Consider the following 16,034-nt stretch of genomic DNA (forward strand, 5'->3'; position numbering starts at 1 on the left):
TTTCTAAGAAAAACACACTATTGTCAAAATGTTTCAAGCTTTGAAAATGTAAAATCTGAAAACTGACCTTTTTAACTGGTTCATTTTCTGAGGCATCCAAAGCAGTTTCTTGAGACATAAAATAAAAGAATTCATAAAGAATTATATTTTTCTTATCAAAATCTCAATTTATTCCACAATGAATTAAATAGTAGCTAAATGAAAATGTCTACAACTGAAGAAAGAATGAGATTTAAATAGGAAATATATACAGAGTAACACTGGTTTTTAATTTAGCATGAGGGGACGTGGTAAGGGGTGGGCAGCAGATCTGCCCATCCTTGCTCAATGGGCAATACTTCCCCAATAATGTGAACTTGACAGGTCCAGTCCTCACTTCCAGTGATGCTGTGCTTTTCTGGCTCTGGGAGTACTGGGTCTACCAGGGCAATACTTGGTGATAGAGACTTACATACGAGGCATGGACTCAGTCCTTTGAGTTACCTCGAGCCCCGAAGGTTTTTTAATCAACAGTAGTACTTATTTATTTAGAGTTATTTAGTTTATTTCCATTATGGAGAAGCCCAAGTTCTCTTTTGAACACATGTATCTCTAATTCTTTCTTACCCAACACATGTCTCTAGATGAATTTCATTAAAACTATTTTGCTTGACTAAAATATTTTTTAGCTATATTCTTTCATGAAACAAAATTTCAGAATAACCAAGAAATAGGGGAAAGAGTTGAATCACATAATGTGCTTAATTTTATTTAATTTTTGAAGAAAGTATAGATAAAAAAAAACCATATTTTCTTAGAAGTTTAATATTCTAGCTCTGAATTAAGAGAACACATACTTTTTTTTGACCTACCTGAAACAGTTTCATCGTAAGTACTTTCAGTAGCTTTGGCTTTCATTCTGCTCTTTAGTTCAGATTTTTCTGCATGAAATAGTCTAGTTTAATAGTCTAGAAAAACACACTATTAAACTAATGAATCTAACAAAACAGAACCTAATCTAGTATATTTTTCTGCTCCAAATTTCTCGTTGAAAACAAAGTAATTTAAAAATTTTAAACTATGATTTCAAAAATATCACAGAGAATAATATACAAAGAGAATATAAATCGAAAAAAACTTCGGGTGATATTTTAAGCTTACCTGGTACGATCAAAGATTTGTTAGTATCTTTTTTGCCAATGCCACTTTTTTTGAGTTCCAGAAATTTCTTTCCACTAGATTTGGCTTTAAAAAGCAGAATTGATCAATTATTTTAAGCATTTGTTGAATCATGTAACATTTCATTACAATGTATTAGTAAATAAGAATTTCAAGATTTTATTAAAACAATTCTTCACATTTATTTTTAACATCTTACCAATAAAATTTAAAGCATATACAAACCAACATTTTGTTTTGTTTTGGGGCCACTCCCACTGATGCTCAGGGGTTATGCCTGACTGCATGCTGAAATATTCCTGGTGGTGCACAGGGGACCATATAGGAGGACCATATCGGAGACCGTATGATCGAACCTGGATTGGCCTGCAAGGCAAGCACTCTACCTGCTATATTATCTCTCCAGTTCTGAACTGATACAATTTTTATTGATGGTTAGTAATTAGACAAATTTAACCATGTGGCAAAAAACACATCAAAATCACACCAAACACTGTATTTTATAATTTCTACAATACTTTTAAAAGGGCTGGAGCACAAGCACAGGGGGTAGGACATTTGCCTTGCACACAGTCAACCCAGGTTCAATTCCTCCGCCCCTCTTGGAGAGCCCGGCAAGCTACCAAGAGTATCCCGCCCACATGGCAGAGCCTGGCAAGCTCCCCATGGTGTATTCGATATGCCAAAAATAGTAACAAGTCTCACAATGAAGACATTACTGTTGCCCGCTCGAGCAAATCGATGAACAAGAGGAGGACAGTGCAGTGCTACAGTGCTACTTTAAAAAAAAAAATTACCCATTGGCAAAATATATCAATAAACATACCATATTAGCTTCAACGAGTTCCATTTAAGAGTTCCATTTCATTATGGAGGAAATACATTATTTACAACACTGATAAAAAATCTCTTAAGAACATGTAAAAACTGAAAAAAAGTAACAAATATGAAGTGGCAGCTTTTAAAAAGGAGGGGCAAGAGAGATAGTACAGCAGGTAGGGCGCTTGATTTGCAGGCAGCAGACCAGGGTTTGATCCCTGGAATCTCAGATATGTCCTCTGAGCACTGTCAGGAATTATCTGAGTACAGGGCCAGGAGTAAACCCTGAGCACAGCTGGTGTGGCTCCCAAATTGAAACATAAATAAAACGATGTGCCTGTTAAAAAAAAAAAAAAACCTCAAGGAAATAAAGATTAAACAATTTATCGGAGTGGAAAAAAAGTGCAAGGCTGAAAATGTACAGATGCCAAAAATCTATCTGTAGTAGCAGATACAATATATCAAAGTAACGCAAAATTTAATTCCTGTGTTAGATTTTAGATATTAAATTCCTATAATACTTTTCAAGACACTATTTACACATTATAAATTGTATAAATTTCAAACTGTTGATATATTATGTCTTTATAGATTTATTTATTTTGGGGGTTTGGAACACACGTGGCGATGATGAGCAGTTACTCCTGGCTCTGCATTCAGGAATCACTTCTAGAAGGCTCAGCAGATCATATGGAATGCCAGGGATCAAACCAAGAATGGCTGCATACAAGGCAGGGACCTAACCTGATATACTATCAGTACATTGTATTTTAAAGGCATAAGAACAAACTTTAATAAAATCTCTTATTCCCAACAATCTTACCTGTTTTGATTGAAGCTTTACCTTTAGCTCCTGTTAGCACAGATTTTACAGAACCAGCAGGTTTCCCTAAATCACAAAAACTAAAGTCAAAATTGGTTTATTTAACCAATAACAACAATCTGCAAAGAATCTAAGAATTTGCATAATGGGCTAAACTTAAACTATGATCTTTGGGGCACAGGTTATCTTCTTTTTCTTTTTCCTTTTTTCTTTTCGTTTTGGGGCCACACCCAAAAGTGCTCAGGGTTTACTCCTGGCTCTATGGGCAGGGATCATTTCTGGCAAGCTTGGGGGACCACACAGAATGGCAGGAATCAAACCTAGGTTGACCACAAGCAAGGCAAGTCATTTTCTAAATCTAGCAATAACAATAATTTACAGGAAAAATGACACCGAAGTAAGAACTCACATCCTGTTTTGAAATATGCAAAAATAGCAATCAGGAAAATGAAATAAATGTCTAAATGTATGGCTCTAGTAGCAAAAGTACTAACTGAAAGGATAACATAACTGTCTTAAGATGCTTTTAATGATTCCAAAAGCAGATTATTTAGGACCTCTCAACTACTGCTTCTACTGGCTCCCTCTAGATGAAAGAACTAAATTATACCTACATCACAGTTAGGACACAAATAATGCGAGATTCATTCCTAGTAGAATGTATCTTAATGATAAAGGGATATTTAAGAGGAAGGGAGAGGTTTTCCAAAGTAGTGCTCAGGGGGTCCCAGGGCCATTCCTGGCCATACTGGACCAAATAACATGTTATCGTTTAGACCCATCAGTGCTCAGGGAATCATAATGCTGGGATTAAACTTGGAACTGAATATGTGAAAGCACACACCCCTCACAACTGAACTATCCCCCAAGTAATTAATGGAAGTATTTAAATTGCTGACTCTTCTTCATAAATAGGAATGCATTATTATTATTATTAATAATAATAATAATAATTTTCTAAGATAGTATTAGAAAATTTTAATTTTCTAAGATAGTATTTAGAAAGACTGTGATCTTCAAAGATCAGTCAAAAATCCTTTCCAATAAGGCCAGAAGGACTTGTCAATGAGTGGGAATTACCACAAGGGTGTGAAGGATGGAAGGTAGTTAAGATAGAGGAGGGTGCATTATGACAATACTTGCTAGAAATGAATGATCATTCTGGACAAGAACTGAGTATTGAAAGTAGGTAAAAGGATATACAGGATAACCTTTCAATGTCTGTATTGCAAACCACAATGTCCAAAAGGTGTTGGGTGGGGAGGAAGGGAGGTGGGGAGAGGGAGAGGGAAGATAGAGGCAGGCTGGAGTAGGGGGTGGCTTGAAGGGGTGCAAGGGAAACTGGGGACACTGGTGCTGGGAAATTACACTGGTGGAGGGATGCGTGTTGGAACACTGTATGACTTGAAATGCAATCATGAACAGTTTTGTAATGGTCTATCTCATGGTGACTCAATTAAAAAAATATTCTTTCCAGTCAGATATCAATAAGCAAATTAAATTCTATAAATTAAATTAGCTGGGTGGTATAAAGTGGAATTGTCCAGGATCAGCAGTCAGCAGACAGATTCAAGCTGAATTCCAAGTTAAGCGGTGAAGTCATGGGCATTAACTGACTTCACATTTTCCCATTCATAAACAAGGTTGATGACTCTTATTACTACCTAACAATACATTAATACCTAATAGTACCCTGTGAAAATTGATCATGCTTCTAAAAGTTAACATACAAATAAATATTAATTACTAGCCACAAAATTCCAAATAGTTTACAAATCTAACCTTTACATCCGAAAACAGTCCCATCTTTGTTAAAAAAAAAAAAAAGAAAGTCATGCTCAAGGGTAGCAGACAACCAGGGAGTGTGGTCCAATGGTAGGGCCTGAAGATGCTCAGGTTCTGTTGTGCCAGGGAACACTAGGGCCCCCTAGGGGTGTTGGGAGTCACCAGAACCATGGCCAGCAGGGATTGTGGGGCTTCAGGGCTATACCAAGCAGTGCTGAGTTAGGGTATGATGTAAAGGGGTAGGGGCAGCACCCGTGCATTTGATCAGACCAATACTTGAGTCAGGAGAAGGTACAGGGCACAGAGCACACTAGGTTATCAAGGGCTAGCCAGGCAATGCCCAAAGGCTGCAGGGCTACACCTGGGAATGCTCAGAAGCCCATACAGTGCCAGAGATCAAATCCCAATTAGGTGCAGTAAAGGCTTGGCCCCTGTAACTTCTTCTGGCCCTTTACAAGGAATTTTCTCATCCTGCTCAGACTACATCTTTTAAAATGCTACTATATGAAAGCACTAAATAAGCCACAGAAAGTAACACTTCAGTTCAAGAAGGCTTTCTTCCTTTTCTATTACTCAAAGGAACATAAAATTAATAATCAGGAACAATGATTTAAAACAGAAGTTAAAGAAAATGGTTTTATTGCACCCAATCAGGATTTGATTCCTGGCACTACTATATGGGTTTCTGAGCAACTCCATTTTAGCCCTGAGGACTCTGGGAGCTACTTGACTAGCCTTCAGTAACCTAGGCACCACAGGGTCATAGCATCACAGCAACTGACCCCCAGGATTACTTAAGCACTCTTTATTTGGGAGGCATAGCTTCCACCAAATACGCAGTAAGTAACTTAAAAAGTTGACTCATTAGCCAATATTTAGCAGAAACAGGGAGAATAAAAGCAGCAGAAGTCTCAGGGGGAAAGAATAATTTTTGTTTTTGCGCTGCATCCTTAAATCCTCAGGGTTTATTCCTGGGGACCATTTGTGGCGCCAGGGAATAAACTCCGGTCAACTTCATGCAAAGACAAGCACCCTACCGGCTGACTGTATCTCGAGCACCAAAACACTGATTATTTAAAAACATACTACAGCTCATTAAGAAACTAAGTTCTGCAGAATTATCACTTTGACTACAATTAAAGGAAAAGAGAACAGTCATTCTTAGAAATAATTTCCCAGTTAAAAACATTTCTTTGGGGGCTGGAGTGATAGCACAGCAGGTAGGGCGTTTGCCTTGCATGTGGCCACCCCAGGTTCGATTCCCAGCAATCCATATGGTCCCCCGAGCACCGCCAGGGGTAATTCCTCAGTGCAGAGCCAGGAGTGACCCTTGTGCATTGCCAGGTATGACCCAAAAAGAAAAAAAAATTTTTCTTTTGATGATTACAAATAAATTAGGGCTGAAGAGACATATGGGTTACCACAGGTGGCATCCCAGCACTACACACACACACACACACACACACACGCACGCACGCACGCACGCACGCACGCACGCATATATGTACATGTATATGCATATGCACATACCCAATCACCTGAGCACTGGCAGGAATGATCCCTGAGCAAATCATGTGCTACATTCCTTCCCCCACCAAAAAAACAAATCAAAGTGCAGTAGCTACTTAACTCTCCTTCTTCCAAATTTCGAGATTATAATTTCAAAGGTTATAATATCAATCTCAAACTAATCTCATCATTTATTGATGCCCTGTGAAATACAAAGCTACCATTCACATGTTTATAATAAAGTTAACTAATATGTTAAGATTATAATGAAAACCATACCTGAAAATTTATTCACTTTGGCTATAGACGTCTTTGCTTGTCCAGTTTTGACTATAATAACAAGAAAAATACATTAATGAGACATTAAAAGTAACATCATTTAAATATCATGTAGTCCGTAAATGATTTTGGAAAAAACACACACAAGAAGCATCTCTATATTAATCTTTTATGATTGTGGAACTATAATTATAAATTTATTTAAATGTGGAATCACTGAGACAAAAAAAATTTTAATTTTTTAAAAATAATTAGCATTAAATTGTCATCCAGAAAGGCTGCAGTTAAAATTTCTATTATTAGAAAGTACATATGGGGCTTCCCTAATTAACACACTGTAGGTCAGAAAAATCATTCCCCCCCAAAATTGAAACTGGTATTTTAGTTCCTTTTATTATTCATAAAGCTCAGTTGTCTTTAATAGTTGTGCTCTCTCTACTCTTAATATCTGCCAATTTATTTTCTCATTTATTGAGTTTTTTTTTTTAAGCTTTATTTTCTTTTAAAGAAATATATCTAGGGCTGGAGCAATAGTACAGCAGGTAGGAGGCTTGCCTTGCTCGTAGCCAGTCTTGGTTTGATTCCCGGCACCCCATATGGTCCCCCCCAGCACAGAGCCAAGAATAAGCCCCGAGTTCCACTGGATGTGGCCCAAAACAACAACAAAGGATCTATCAAACACTGTGCAAAAATACTTATGCAATATAATTTCTAGGAAAAATTAGAAAATCTACACAATTCTACTTTCCAATCACTCAAAATATTAGTTTCAATATAAAAATTATCTATTAAAAATTTACAACATGCTCTACTTTCCTTCCAAAGACAAATATTCAAAACACAATTTCATTTTCTTAATTTATCTACTTTTGCTTTTTTGTCTTAGCCTACTCTATCAAACTCTAATTTTACTAGACTGGAAAGTCCAAGGGCTGGAGCGATAGATAGCACAGCAAGTAGAGCGTTTGCCTTGCACGCAGTCAACCCGGGTTTGATTCCTCCGCCCCTCTCGGAGAGCCTGGCAAGCTACCGAGAGTATCCCGCCCACACAGCAGAGCCTGGCAAGCTCCCTGTGGCATATTCGATATGCCAAATACAGTAACAAGTCTCACAATGGAGATGTTACTGGTGCCCATTTGAGCAAATTGATGAACAGGAGGACAGTGCTACAGAAAGTGCATGTTCTCGTATGTATATGCAAGGAATACCCATTCCCTAGTACTGCACCAACTATCCATTCCCCCTCTCTATGTGAATGCAGTAACTTCTTTCCACCTTTTCAATTCCACATGGACTAATGAAAAAGATAGACGTGGTTCATCTGTAGAGTACTTGCCTTTCATATGTGAAGTCCTGGATTCAATTCCTATCACTGCTGAGAAAGAAAAAAGAGAATGATAACTCAAGTATAAACAAAATTCATTTAAATTATGAGTAATAATTAAAAAGTCTTTTCCTGAAACTACAGAAACAATCTTAGTGCATTAATCTAGTAATATCCATTTCTTTGAACCATTTTTGTTTCTGGCAGTCAGCAGACTTTGATCAAAGGAAATCAGATAATTATGCAACACTTTCGTCTTTTGTTTACGCAATAAAAAAGGTATTACAAAACTAATCAAGTTACATGTGTAAATATCACTTAGGATGCCTCCATGCAATCACTATGAACATTCGTTAATTTAAATAATTAAATATTTATCTAGCCATTTAGGGGACTGCAAAAAAATAACTAAATCTCTCTCCACATATATGATGTCACTGAGTCAGTATTCCAAAAATAATTTTTAACTACCTGGTACTAAATGTTCAATACTAGCTTTATACAGAAGTCAATGTGGGCTCTATTTCAGCACAATATATGTTTTACTAACATCTTAAGAAAAATTTCAATTAAACTGACAAGATATTCATTTGAAGAAGTACTAAAAAACCCAACTTACTAGCAGTCACAGTTTCAGCAGCTTTGGAAGTATCGGAATCCTTTCTATTTAAGAGAACAAAGTATTAGACAAAGAATAAAATTTTAAGTTTTAAAATTCCCAAAAACTCAAAGTGTAAATTTTAAATAATTTGAAATAATTTGAATGACATCCCACTTTTTAAACTGAAGGGAGTGTAATAAATATATTAAAAGCAATTGTAAAAAAATAAAATTCAAACACAAATTCCTTCTCAATACGAAATCGCAAACTTACTTTAATGTAGATGAAACTGTTTTCTTTGAATCTATTGTCTTCTTTTTCAACTCTTTGTTCTATTAAGAAAGTTATTTGAAAAAAATTATTTCTTCTTCAACTATAGAAAGCAATTTAGATCCACAAAAGCTTATTTTAAGAGTTTATTACGTACACACAAAAAGGGAAAAAAAGCAATTTAGAAAATACATCAACGTTAAATAAGCATATTAATCTTCCTATTGTAACGTATGATTATTAGATTTTTCTATTTACAGTTCAATTTTTAATCACGCGGTATAATTTTACACCCCACCTTCTGTCAGTCACCTACATTTTACTTTCTTTTTTGGTTTCTTGTGTCACATCCAGGTGTGCTCAAGGCTATTCTCAGCTTGGTGGTCACAGCAATATCAGGGGATAATGTGGTGTAAGGATAAAGCCTGGGATTCTTGGACAATGTGTGGCCTCCTCATGCACTGTCTTTCATTTTGCTGTACCATCTTGGCCTTGGTTTAAACCTGGCTGTGCTTAGAGTCCCTCCTGACTCTACACTCAGGCATCACTCCTGGCAGGGCTCATAGGAGTTTGTTATTCCCAGGATGGAACCAGCATTTCTGCCTTTCTCTCCCCTTATTTCCTAAATCAGGCTCTTTACTTCACTATTCATCTCCTCCTGAAATTCTTGTCTGTGAGAGAAAGCAATGGACCTGGAAAGACTTAGGACTGACTTTCCTTTCTAGCAAAGAGCAATTGCAAAGGGGCTGGAGTGACAGCACAGCGGGTAGGGTGTTTGCTGTGCAAGCGGTCAACCCGGGTTGTCCGATTCCCAGCATCCCATATGGTCCCCTGAGCACTGCCAGGAGTAATTTCTGAGTGCAGAGCCAGGAGTAACCTCTGAGCATCGCTGGGTGTGATCCAAAAAAGAAAAAAAAAAAAAAAAACCAAGCAAAATAAATAAATAAATAAATAAATAAACCCTTCTAAGGGCTGTAAGTACAACAAATAGTCCTCTGAAATAATTCCCGGAACCACATAGCTCCCCTACATACTTTTTCATGTGTGTGAGGAGCTAGGAGCTAGCACCAAAAAAGTTGTATCTTGGGCTAGAAAGATACCTCAAGGGCCGGAGTACATGCTTTTGCATGCAAAAGGCAAGGAGGCAAAGGAGTGGTCCCCAATGCTATGTGTTCACCTGAGCACTAAGGATGCTCACTTGAGGATGTGGCCTCAAAAAATAAGTTACTAAATTTCACTACATTTGCATTTATACACTACTAACTGCTGCGTGAACATTTACATTGCTGTTTTCCAATATGCGTACTTTAGAAAAAAACACATAAAATTTACATACAACTTACCTGGGACTTTTTCTTTCCTGGAACACATACTTTAACACTTTTCCCTTTTATCAAAAGAGGTGTCGTTTCAATATATTTCATGACTGCAGTAACTGTTTCTTTATATTCCATTTCCAAATAAGCCTAAAATAATGGAAAAAAATCTTCTACATTATTTGTGGATCATAAAACTCTAAAATTACCTCAAGTTCTGGTTACTTTCACCTCTTTTTTGTTTTGCTAAAGTATAATCTGTACTATTACCAAGAAAAAGGAAGTGTATTATCCATGACAGTATATAGGACAATAACAAATAGGAAAGCAGAGATCACTGAACAAAAAGTAGCAGAATCTAATCTAGCTGCTGTATCTGATGATTTTTAAGTCTTCTTGCAAGAAAAAACATTACCAACCTTGTTCCCTTATCTCAGAGTTTTATGTTCTGCTTAGTTTAGAAATGTGCCTTAAACTTAATAAACTCTACTATGTACAGGACTAAATATCACATGTAAAAAAATACCTAGTACGTAAAGAAAAGTGTTTCAGTAAATTCTTATTAGTGTGCTAAAGCAATTACTGGCAAAGAGGCCTCTTGTCTGTTCTTATGAAGGGTGGATGTAAGGAACTGGGTCACATCCAGTAGTGTTGAAAGGTGATTCCTGGCTCTATGCTCATGTTGCCTAAGATTGTAGTGCACTGAATTCTAAACATGGTCAGTGGGATGCAAGGCAAATAATTTACCCCTATGCATTTTTTTTGACTGTTCCTTTATTAATTTTTTTTTTTTCAGTGAAACACCATGAGGTAGTTGTAGACTTACAGATTTCTGTGCTTGGGTTTCAGTTATACAATGACTGAGTACCCATCCTTCCACCAGTGCCCATTCCCCACCACCAATGCTCCCGGAATCCCCCACCCCCACCCCACCCCTGTGGCAGCGCATACCCTTTTGTTCTCTCTTTTTACCGCTTATGCTATTTCTAAGGCCCCTCTCACCAATTTTTGTAAGAAGTTTTTATGATAATCATGTTCATCCATTCATATATTATCTATAACTGATCTTGTATTATGAAAGCAGTGTCAAATAACTGCAATCCTAAGGGAAAGGCAAAGCCTTACTATGTGACCCTTTACAGAAAGATTGCTAAAACCGGTTACACCCATCACAGTGCTCCTGAGGCACTCCCATTCCTGTGTGTTTATCTTTAACCTCTTCTCTGTGCTCTGCTTCCCCAATCGGTCATCAACTTTATCCCCTAATTAGACTCTGTTAACTTGTAAGGTCAGATCCTTCTAAGGACACTGGATTTGTATTTGTAAGTGAAATATTTTTTTCTCTTCTTATGCCCTTTGAATAGTTACTTCAGAGCAGTGTCCCTTTTGTATAGACAGGAAGACAGTTAATGCTATGCTTTTGTAACTTGGAAGTTAACTGACTCCAAATAATAATTCACTCCTGAGCATCTGTTTTCTCAACTTAAGCCTCAGTTGCCCGCAGGGTCTCGACGAGGGACTGGATGGACCCAAATCAAGCCATCGATGGGCCAGGCCAAGCGCCATAATTCTTAACTATAAGTTAAGACCACAGTCATGGACAAATTCTGCCATGATCCAAAGAGTAACAAGTGGATTAGGACCTTGCTAGGGTTAGGAAAGACTAATCTGGCCTAAGCACTGTAGTCTGAGATCTATAGTGAGATGTCCCCAGGAGAGCCACCCTGTAAGTTTAATATATCTCTTACTGCGTTCATATAAAATGACTAATATTATCATTAAGTAGAAGTAAGATAAATGTTTATATTTTATATGGTTGTAGGACTAAGGAAAGGAGAAACGCATCCTTAGATGGTTATTTCATCCTTAGGCAGGTCGTCTTGCTGAATGAAAATTTGTCCTAGGAGCAGCTTCCCCTGAAAGAAGGACTTTATATCACTGATTGTATGATCACACCTATGTGTAATTGCTACCCTAATCCCCTCATGATTTGGGATATAAATAAGGCTATAAGAGTGGGCAGAAGAGGAATGAAGGAGAATCGGAAGAATCAAGGAGAATCAGAGAATGCAGACAAGACTGGAATAAACTGCAACTGATCCAACCAACCTGGCCCTCATTTCCCTTTCATCTGCCCACTGCCATCGGCCATCCAGGGTGGGGAAAGCGGCCCGAGACAACCAAACGTAGGCAGTGAGAGAGCGCTGCAGCTTCATATTCATTTTCTGAATACACAATTTGAATCTCCAAACACAGACTTCTCAAACGATACATGTGTAGTAAAATAACTAAAATTTCCAACAAGTCTTTAAAATAATGACTTTGCATGCAGTTTAGATTCAAATGAATGACTCACCTCCTTTCTATATGGAACAATAAGGATATCATTAACTTTCCCAAACGGCTGAAATATTTTCTTAACATCATCTTCAGTACACCCATCCTCTGGTAATTCAGATACAAGTAGAACTGAACCATAAGGTGAAGTCTGATCTTTCCGAAGCTATTTTTTGGGATAAAAGAAAATTTTAAATAAACCAAATTAAACCACAATGTAGAATAAAAATATTTTCCAATATAATTTTTCTCCGTCATTAACCTTAGTATTTTAAACAGTCTTTTCTAAGTATTTTAGCACAATTAAAAATTTCAGTGGAGGGCCGAAAAGGTGGTTCAATGGTAGTCTTGCAGTATATTAAAATTAAGCCCTGTGTTCAATTTCCAACACTGCTTATTCCAGAGTCTGAGCAGTAAGATGCTGTTCACCCCTTTGCCATCCAAGATTCTCAATTTAGAGCCAGAGATAGCACAATCGTTGAAGTACATGTTTAGCACCCTGGAGTATTATGTGGAGAAATCCCCAAGCAACAAGCTAGGAAGAGCCCCTCAGCATGCTTGGTGTAGTTCAAAAATAAAATGTAAAAATGCTTTCTGGTTTCCAATTAAAAACAAAACTAGTAATAAGTTTACATGTAAGTAACAGGCACGCTAAAATTAATTCAAAGCTATTATAGAGTACTTCTTTGAAGTTTGTTTTGGGGTTTTGGAGACAGACCTGGCAGTGTTCAGGGAACAGTCTTGATCTGTATTCAGGAGTGACCCTAATCAGTGCTTAGGGCACAATATGCAGTGCTGGGGACAGAACAAGGGTTGTATATATGCAAGGCAAGCATCTTAGCTCCTGTACTATCTCTCTGGCTGAAGAGAGTAATTTTTCTTATGAAACTGCACTACCCATCACTAGCTAAGCCAAAAGTACAGCTTTGTTCACACTGTGTTCTAACAATTTAAAATCATTTAAAGGTCAGAGAAATGATCCCTGCGTGGGAAGCCAGGAATAAGCCCTGAATAATGCTAGGTATGACCCAACCCTTCCTACCCCCTGCAAAAAAAATAAAAACAACCCTTTAAAAAAATGTTATCTGGTATATTTAGGTCAATAAAGTAACAGATTTCCCACCTGTGAATTAAAAAAAAATGTCTAGGAACAGACAAGAAAATACAGTGTGTAAGGTACATGCTTACATTGCACATAGCCAAGCCCAGTTTGTATCAACACTGCATATGGTCCCCTGAGCACTGCCAGGAGCCAATCCTTGGCAGAGTCAGGAATAAGCCCTGAGCACTAGCAGGTATGGCCCCAAAGCTTCTGATATCATAATAACAACTATCTGAATAAATGAAAACTAACAAAGATGTACTGACCTTACGCTGAAGAGAAACCGGTTTATCAGACACCGGTTTACATTCTGGTAAGGTTTCATCTTCAAGATTCTTTGATTTATAACGAGTAGAATGTGCTAAACTCGAATCACTCTTTGTAGCACTTGTAGATTTAATGAATGGCTTTGATCCACTGCCAGTTTTAGGCTTTAGTGCTGGTGAGAGTCCTTTATCAACTGCTTCATGATGCTTCTGTTTACTAAATTCTGTCCCATATCCAGATCGCTGTACTACATCTTCTAATGCTTTTTTCCTATCTAGTATAAGGATATAATTATAATTTCAGTTAAAAAGAAATTAAAGTAGGAACAAATATCATGACATTAAGGAGGAAAAAAAAACCCAAGTGCTTACATATTATTACAGAATATTTATTACAGTAAAGGTAAAGGCCCTCCCGTTGATCGTCGATTTGCTCGAGCGGGCCCAGTAACGTCTCCATTGGAGACTTTGTTGTTACTGTGTCTGGCATATCGAATACTCTCGGTAGCTTGCCGGGCTCTCCGAGAGGGGCGGAGGAATCGAACTCAGGTCGGCCATGTTGGCCGCTTGTAAGGCGAACGCCCTACCCGCTATGCTATCGCTCCAGCCATCTTGGGCCAAATATAGAACATATGCACAAAAAACTTTTTACTGAAGTTTTCTGATTCAATGAGCTTCTCTTACACCAATTACCTAAATTTTTGTTTAAACAGTCAGGGAAGTAGCACAATGGTTAGATATATGTCTGGAATGTACCAGCCCTGGTCGTCTCCAGCACCAGGCGGCTTCCCTAGCAGTGCCAGGTATAGCCCTGGAGGTACCTGAGAAGTGCTGGGATAGCCCTGGTGTAACCAACAGTGCAGAGCCTGAGTGGCACCACATCCTCAGACACTACCATTCTATAGATAAGCATGGCTGAGAATTGCAAGATATGGCCTACAGAACTCTTAAAGACCACCTGGTAATTTGGTTTTTATTCTACTTTTTGCTCTTAAAAAGGGAGAACTTTAAAGAGCTTTCATTTTGTAAAATTTATTAAAACTCACAATATAATTAATACAGGCCTTAAAAAAAGTACATGATTTTGGTTTTGGTTTTCTGGGGGCGGGGATGGTGGTGGTGGGGGGGTTGGCTTTTTAAGTCACACCCAGCGATGCTCAGGGGTTACTCCTGGCTCTGCACTCAGGAATTACTCCTGGCAGTATTCAACCATATGGGATGCTGGAGACTGGACCCGGGTTGGCTACATACAAGGCAAATGCCCTACTAGCTCTACCATCACTCCGGCTCCAAAATCCCACGTTAATATATCTCTAAAAACTACTTTAAATCCCAAGACACAAAATGGTTAGTCAAATGAGTAGCCCCTAGCACCTCTGTATTATTTTCCCATACATTGCAATGCTGGGCTTCAAGACATCTAAATTCTATCAAAATCTAATTCAGTTCACTAGAAACATTACTTGATTAAAATATGCAAAGAAAATCCAGCTTCATAGATAAGAAATGGAAAACCTTATAGATTTCTGAAAAGATTGTAAAGAATAAATAAAATTTGTGTAAGTTATTGTTAAAAAGATAACGAAACAGGGGCTGGAGCACAGCGGGTAGGGCATGGCCAACATGGCCGACCCAAGTTCGATTCCTCCGCCCCTCTCAGAGAGCCCAGCAAGCTACAGAGAGTATCTTACCCGCAAGGCAAAGCCTGGCAAGCTACCCATGACGTATTCAATATGCCAAACACAGTAACAATTGTCACAATCAAGAGCACAGGCCTCATAGGTATGAGGCCCTTGGCTTGACCAAAGCACTGCAAGAATCAAAACCAAAACCGAAAAAACCCAACCAAACCACAATAAGTAGACTATCTATAACCCTAAATGTACCTGATGATCTCACTGATCTCCTTACTGTCCTTTCAGGACTAACTGATCGGTAACATTTCGGACTGCCCCTATATGAATTTCTCATTCGATGTGGTGAACGGGATCTGGACCGGTATCTAGAAATATAGCGATGGCAAATTCTTGGACTTCGACTTCTTGGTCTATATATATATTGCGTTGGACTTCGAGACCGTCGGAATCTGTGACTTGAGCTTGATCTCCTGGAACGTCTAGGACTGGGGGAATGAGAACGTCTTCTTGGAGTTTCATTTTCTTTCCTATTGCCTTCATTTCTACAAAGTACGAAAATCACACAAGATTTAGTAACTTCAAGTAAAATTAAACTATATAAAAGTACCTTCTTAAAGAAACAGTACCAAATGGAAACTATGATTTATTTAAAAATAATCATGTTATAAAATTCAATCTTATAAATAAGAAATAATCAGAACACATCATCAGCCCTCTAATTGTTTGAACACCCTGTTTAAGTAAATTTTGGATGACTATCTTGGGCTCTTCCTAGACCAAAATTATATCCAATTATGATTGAAAGCAT

General features: G+C 37.8%; 1 protein-coding gene across 3 annotated transcripts in view; it reads right to left on the reverse strand.

The window, feature by feature from the left end:
* ZNF638 (zinc finger protein 638) overlaps positions 1 to 16,034 on the reverse strand; it is a 76,899-nt gene that overhangs the window by 32,069 nt on the left and 28,796 nt on the right. For 2 of the 3 annotated variants that reach the window (XM_056122853.1, XM_056122847.1), the window contains exons 5-16: positions 15,476 to 15,768; positions 13,590 to 13,864; positions 12,241 to 12,387; positions 9,912 to 10,034; positions 8,572 to 8,630; positions 8,317 to 8,360; positions 7,710 to 7,748; positions 6,374 to 6,424; positions 2,801 to 2,866; positions 1,141 to 1,224; positions 852 to 920; positions 68 to 108 (exon numbers count right to left, since the gene is read on the reverse strand). In XM_056122853.1, coding sequence (XP_055978828.1) covers positions 68 to 108; positions 852 to 920; positions 1,141 to 1,224; positions 2,801 to 2,866; positions 6,374 to 6,424; positions 7,710 to 7,748; positions 8,317 to 8,360; positions 8,572 to 8,630; positions 9,912 to 10,034; positions 12,241 to 12,387; positions 13,590 to 13,864; positions 15,476 to 15,768 — 1,291 coding nt within the window. The remainder of the gene's footprint in view (positions 1 to 67; positions 109 to 851; positions 921 to 1,140; positions 1,225 to 2,800; positions 2,867 to 6,373; positions 6,425 to 7,709; positions 7,749 to 8,316; positions 8,361 to 8,571; positions 8,631 to 9,911; positions 10,035 to 12,240; positions 12,388 to 13,589; positions 13,865 to 15,475; positions 15,769 to 16,034) is intronic. The other variant, XM_056122858.1, reaches the window with a different exon arrangement.

The sequence above is a fragment of the Sorex fumeus genome, unplaced genomic scaffold (assembly GCF_029834395.1).
Source record: "Sorex fumeus unplaced genomic scaffold, SorFum_2.1 ptg000006l, whole genome shotgun sequence".
NCBI classification, from domain to species: domain Eukaryota; kingdom Metazoa; phylum Chordata; class Mammalia; order Eulipotyphla; family Soricidae; genus Sorex; species Sorex fumeus.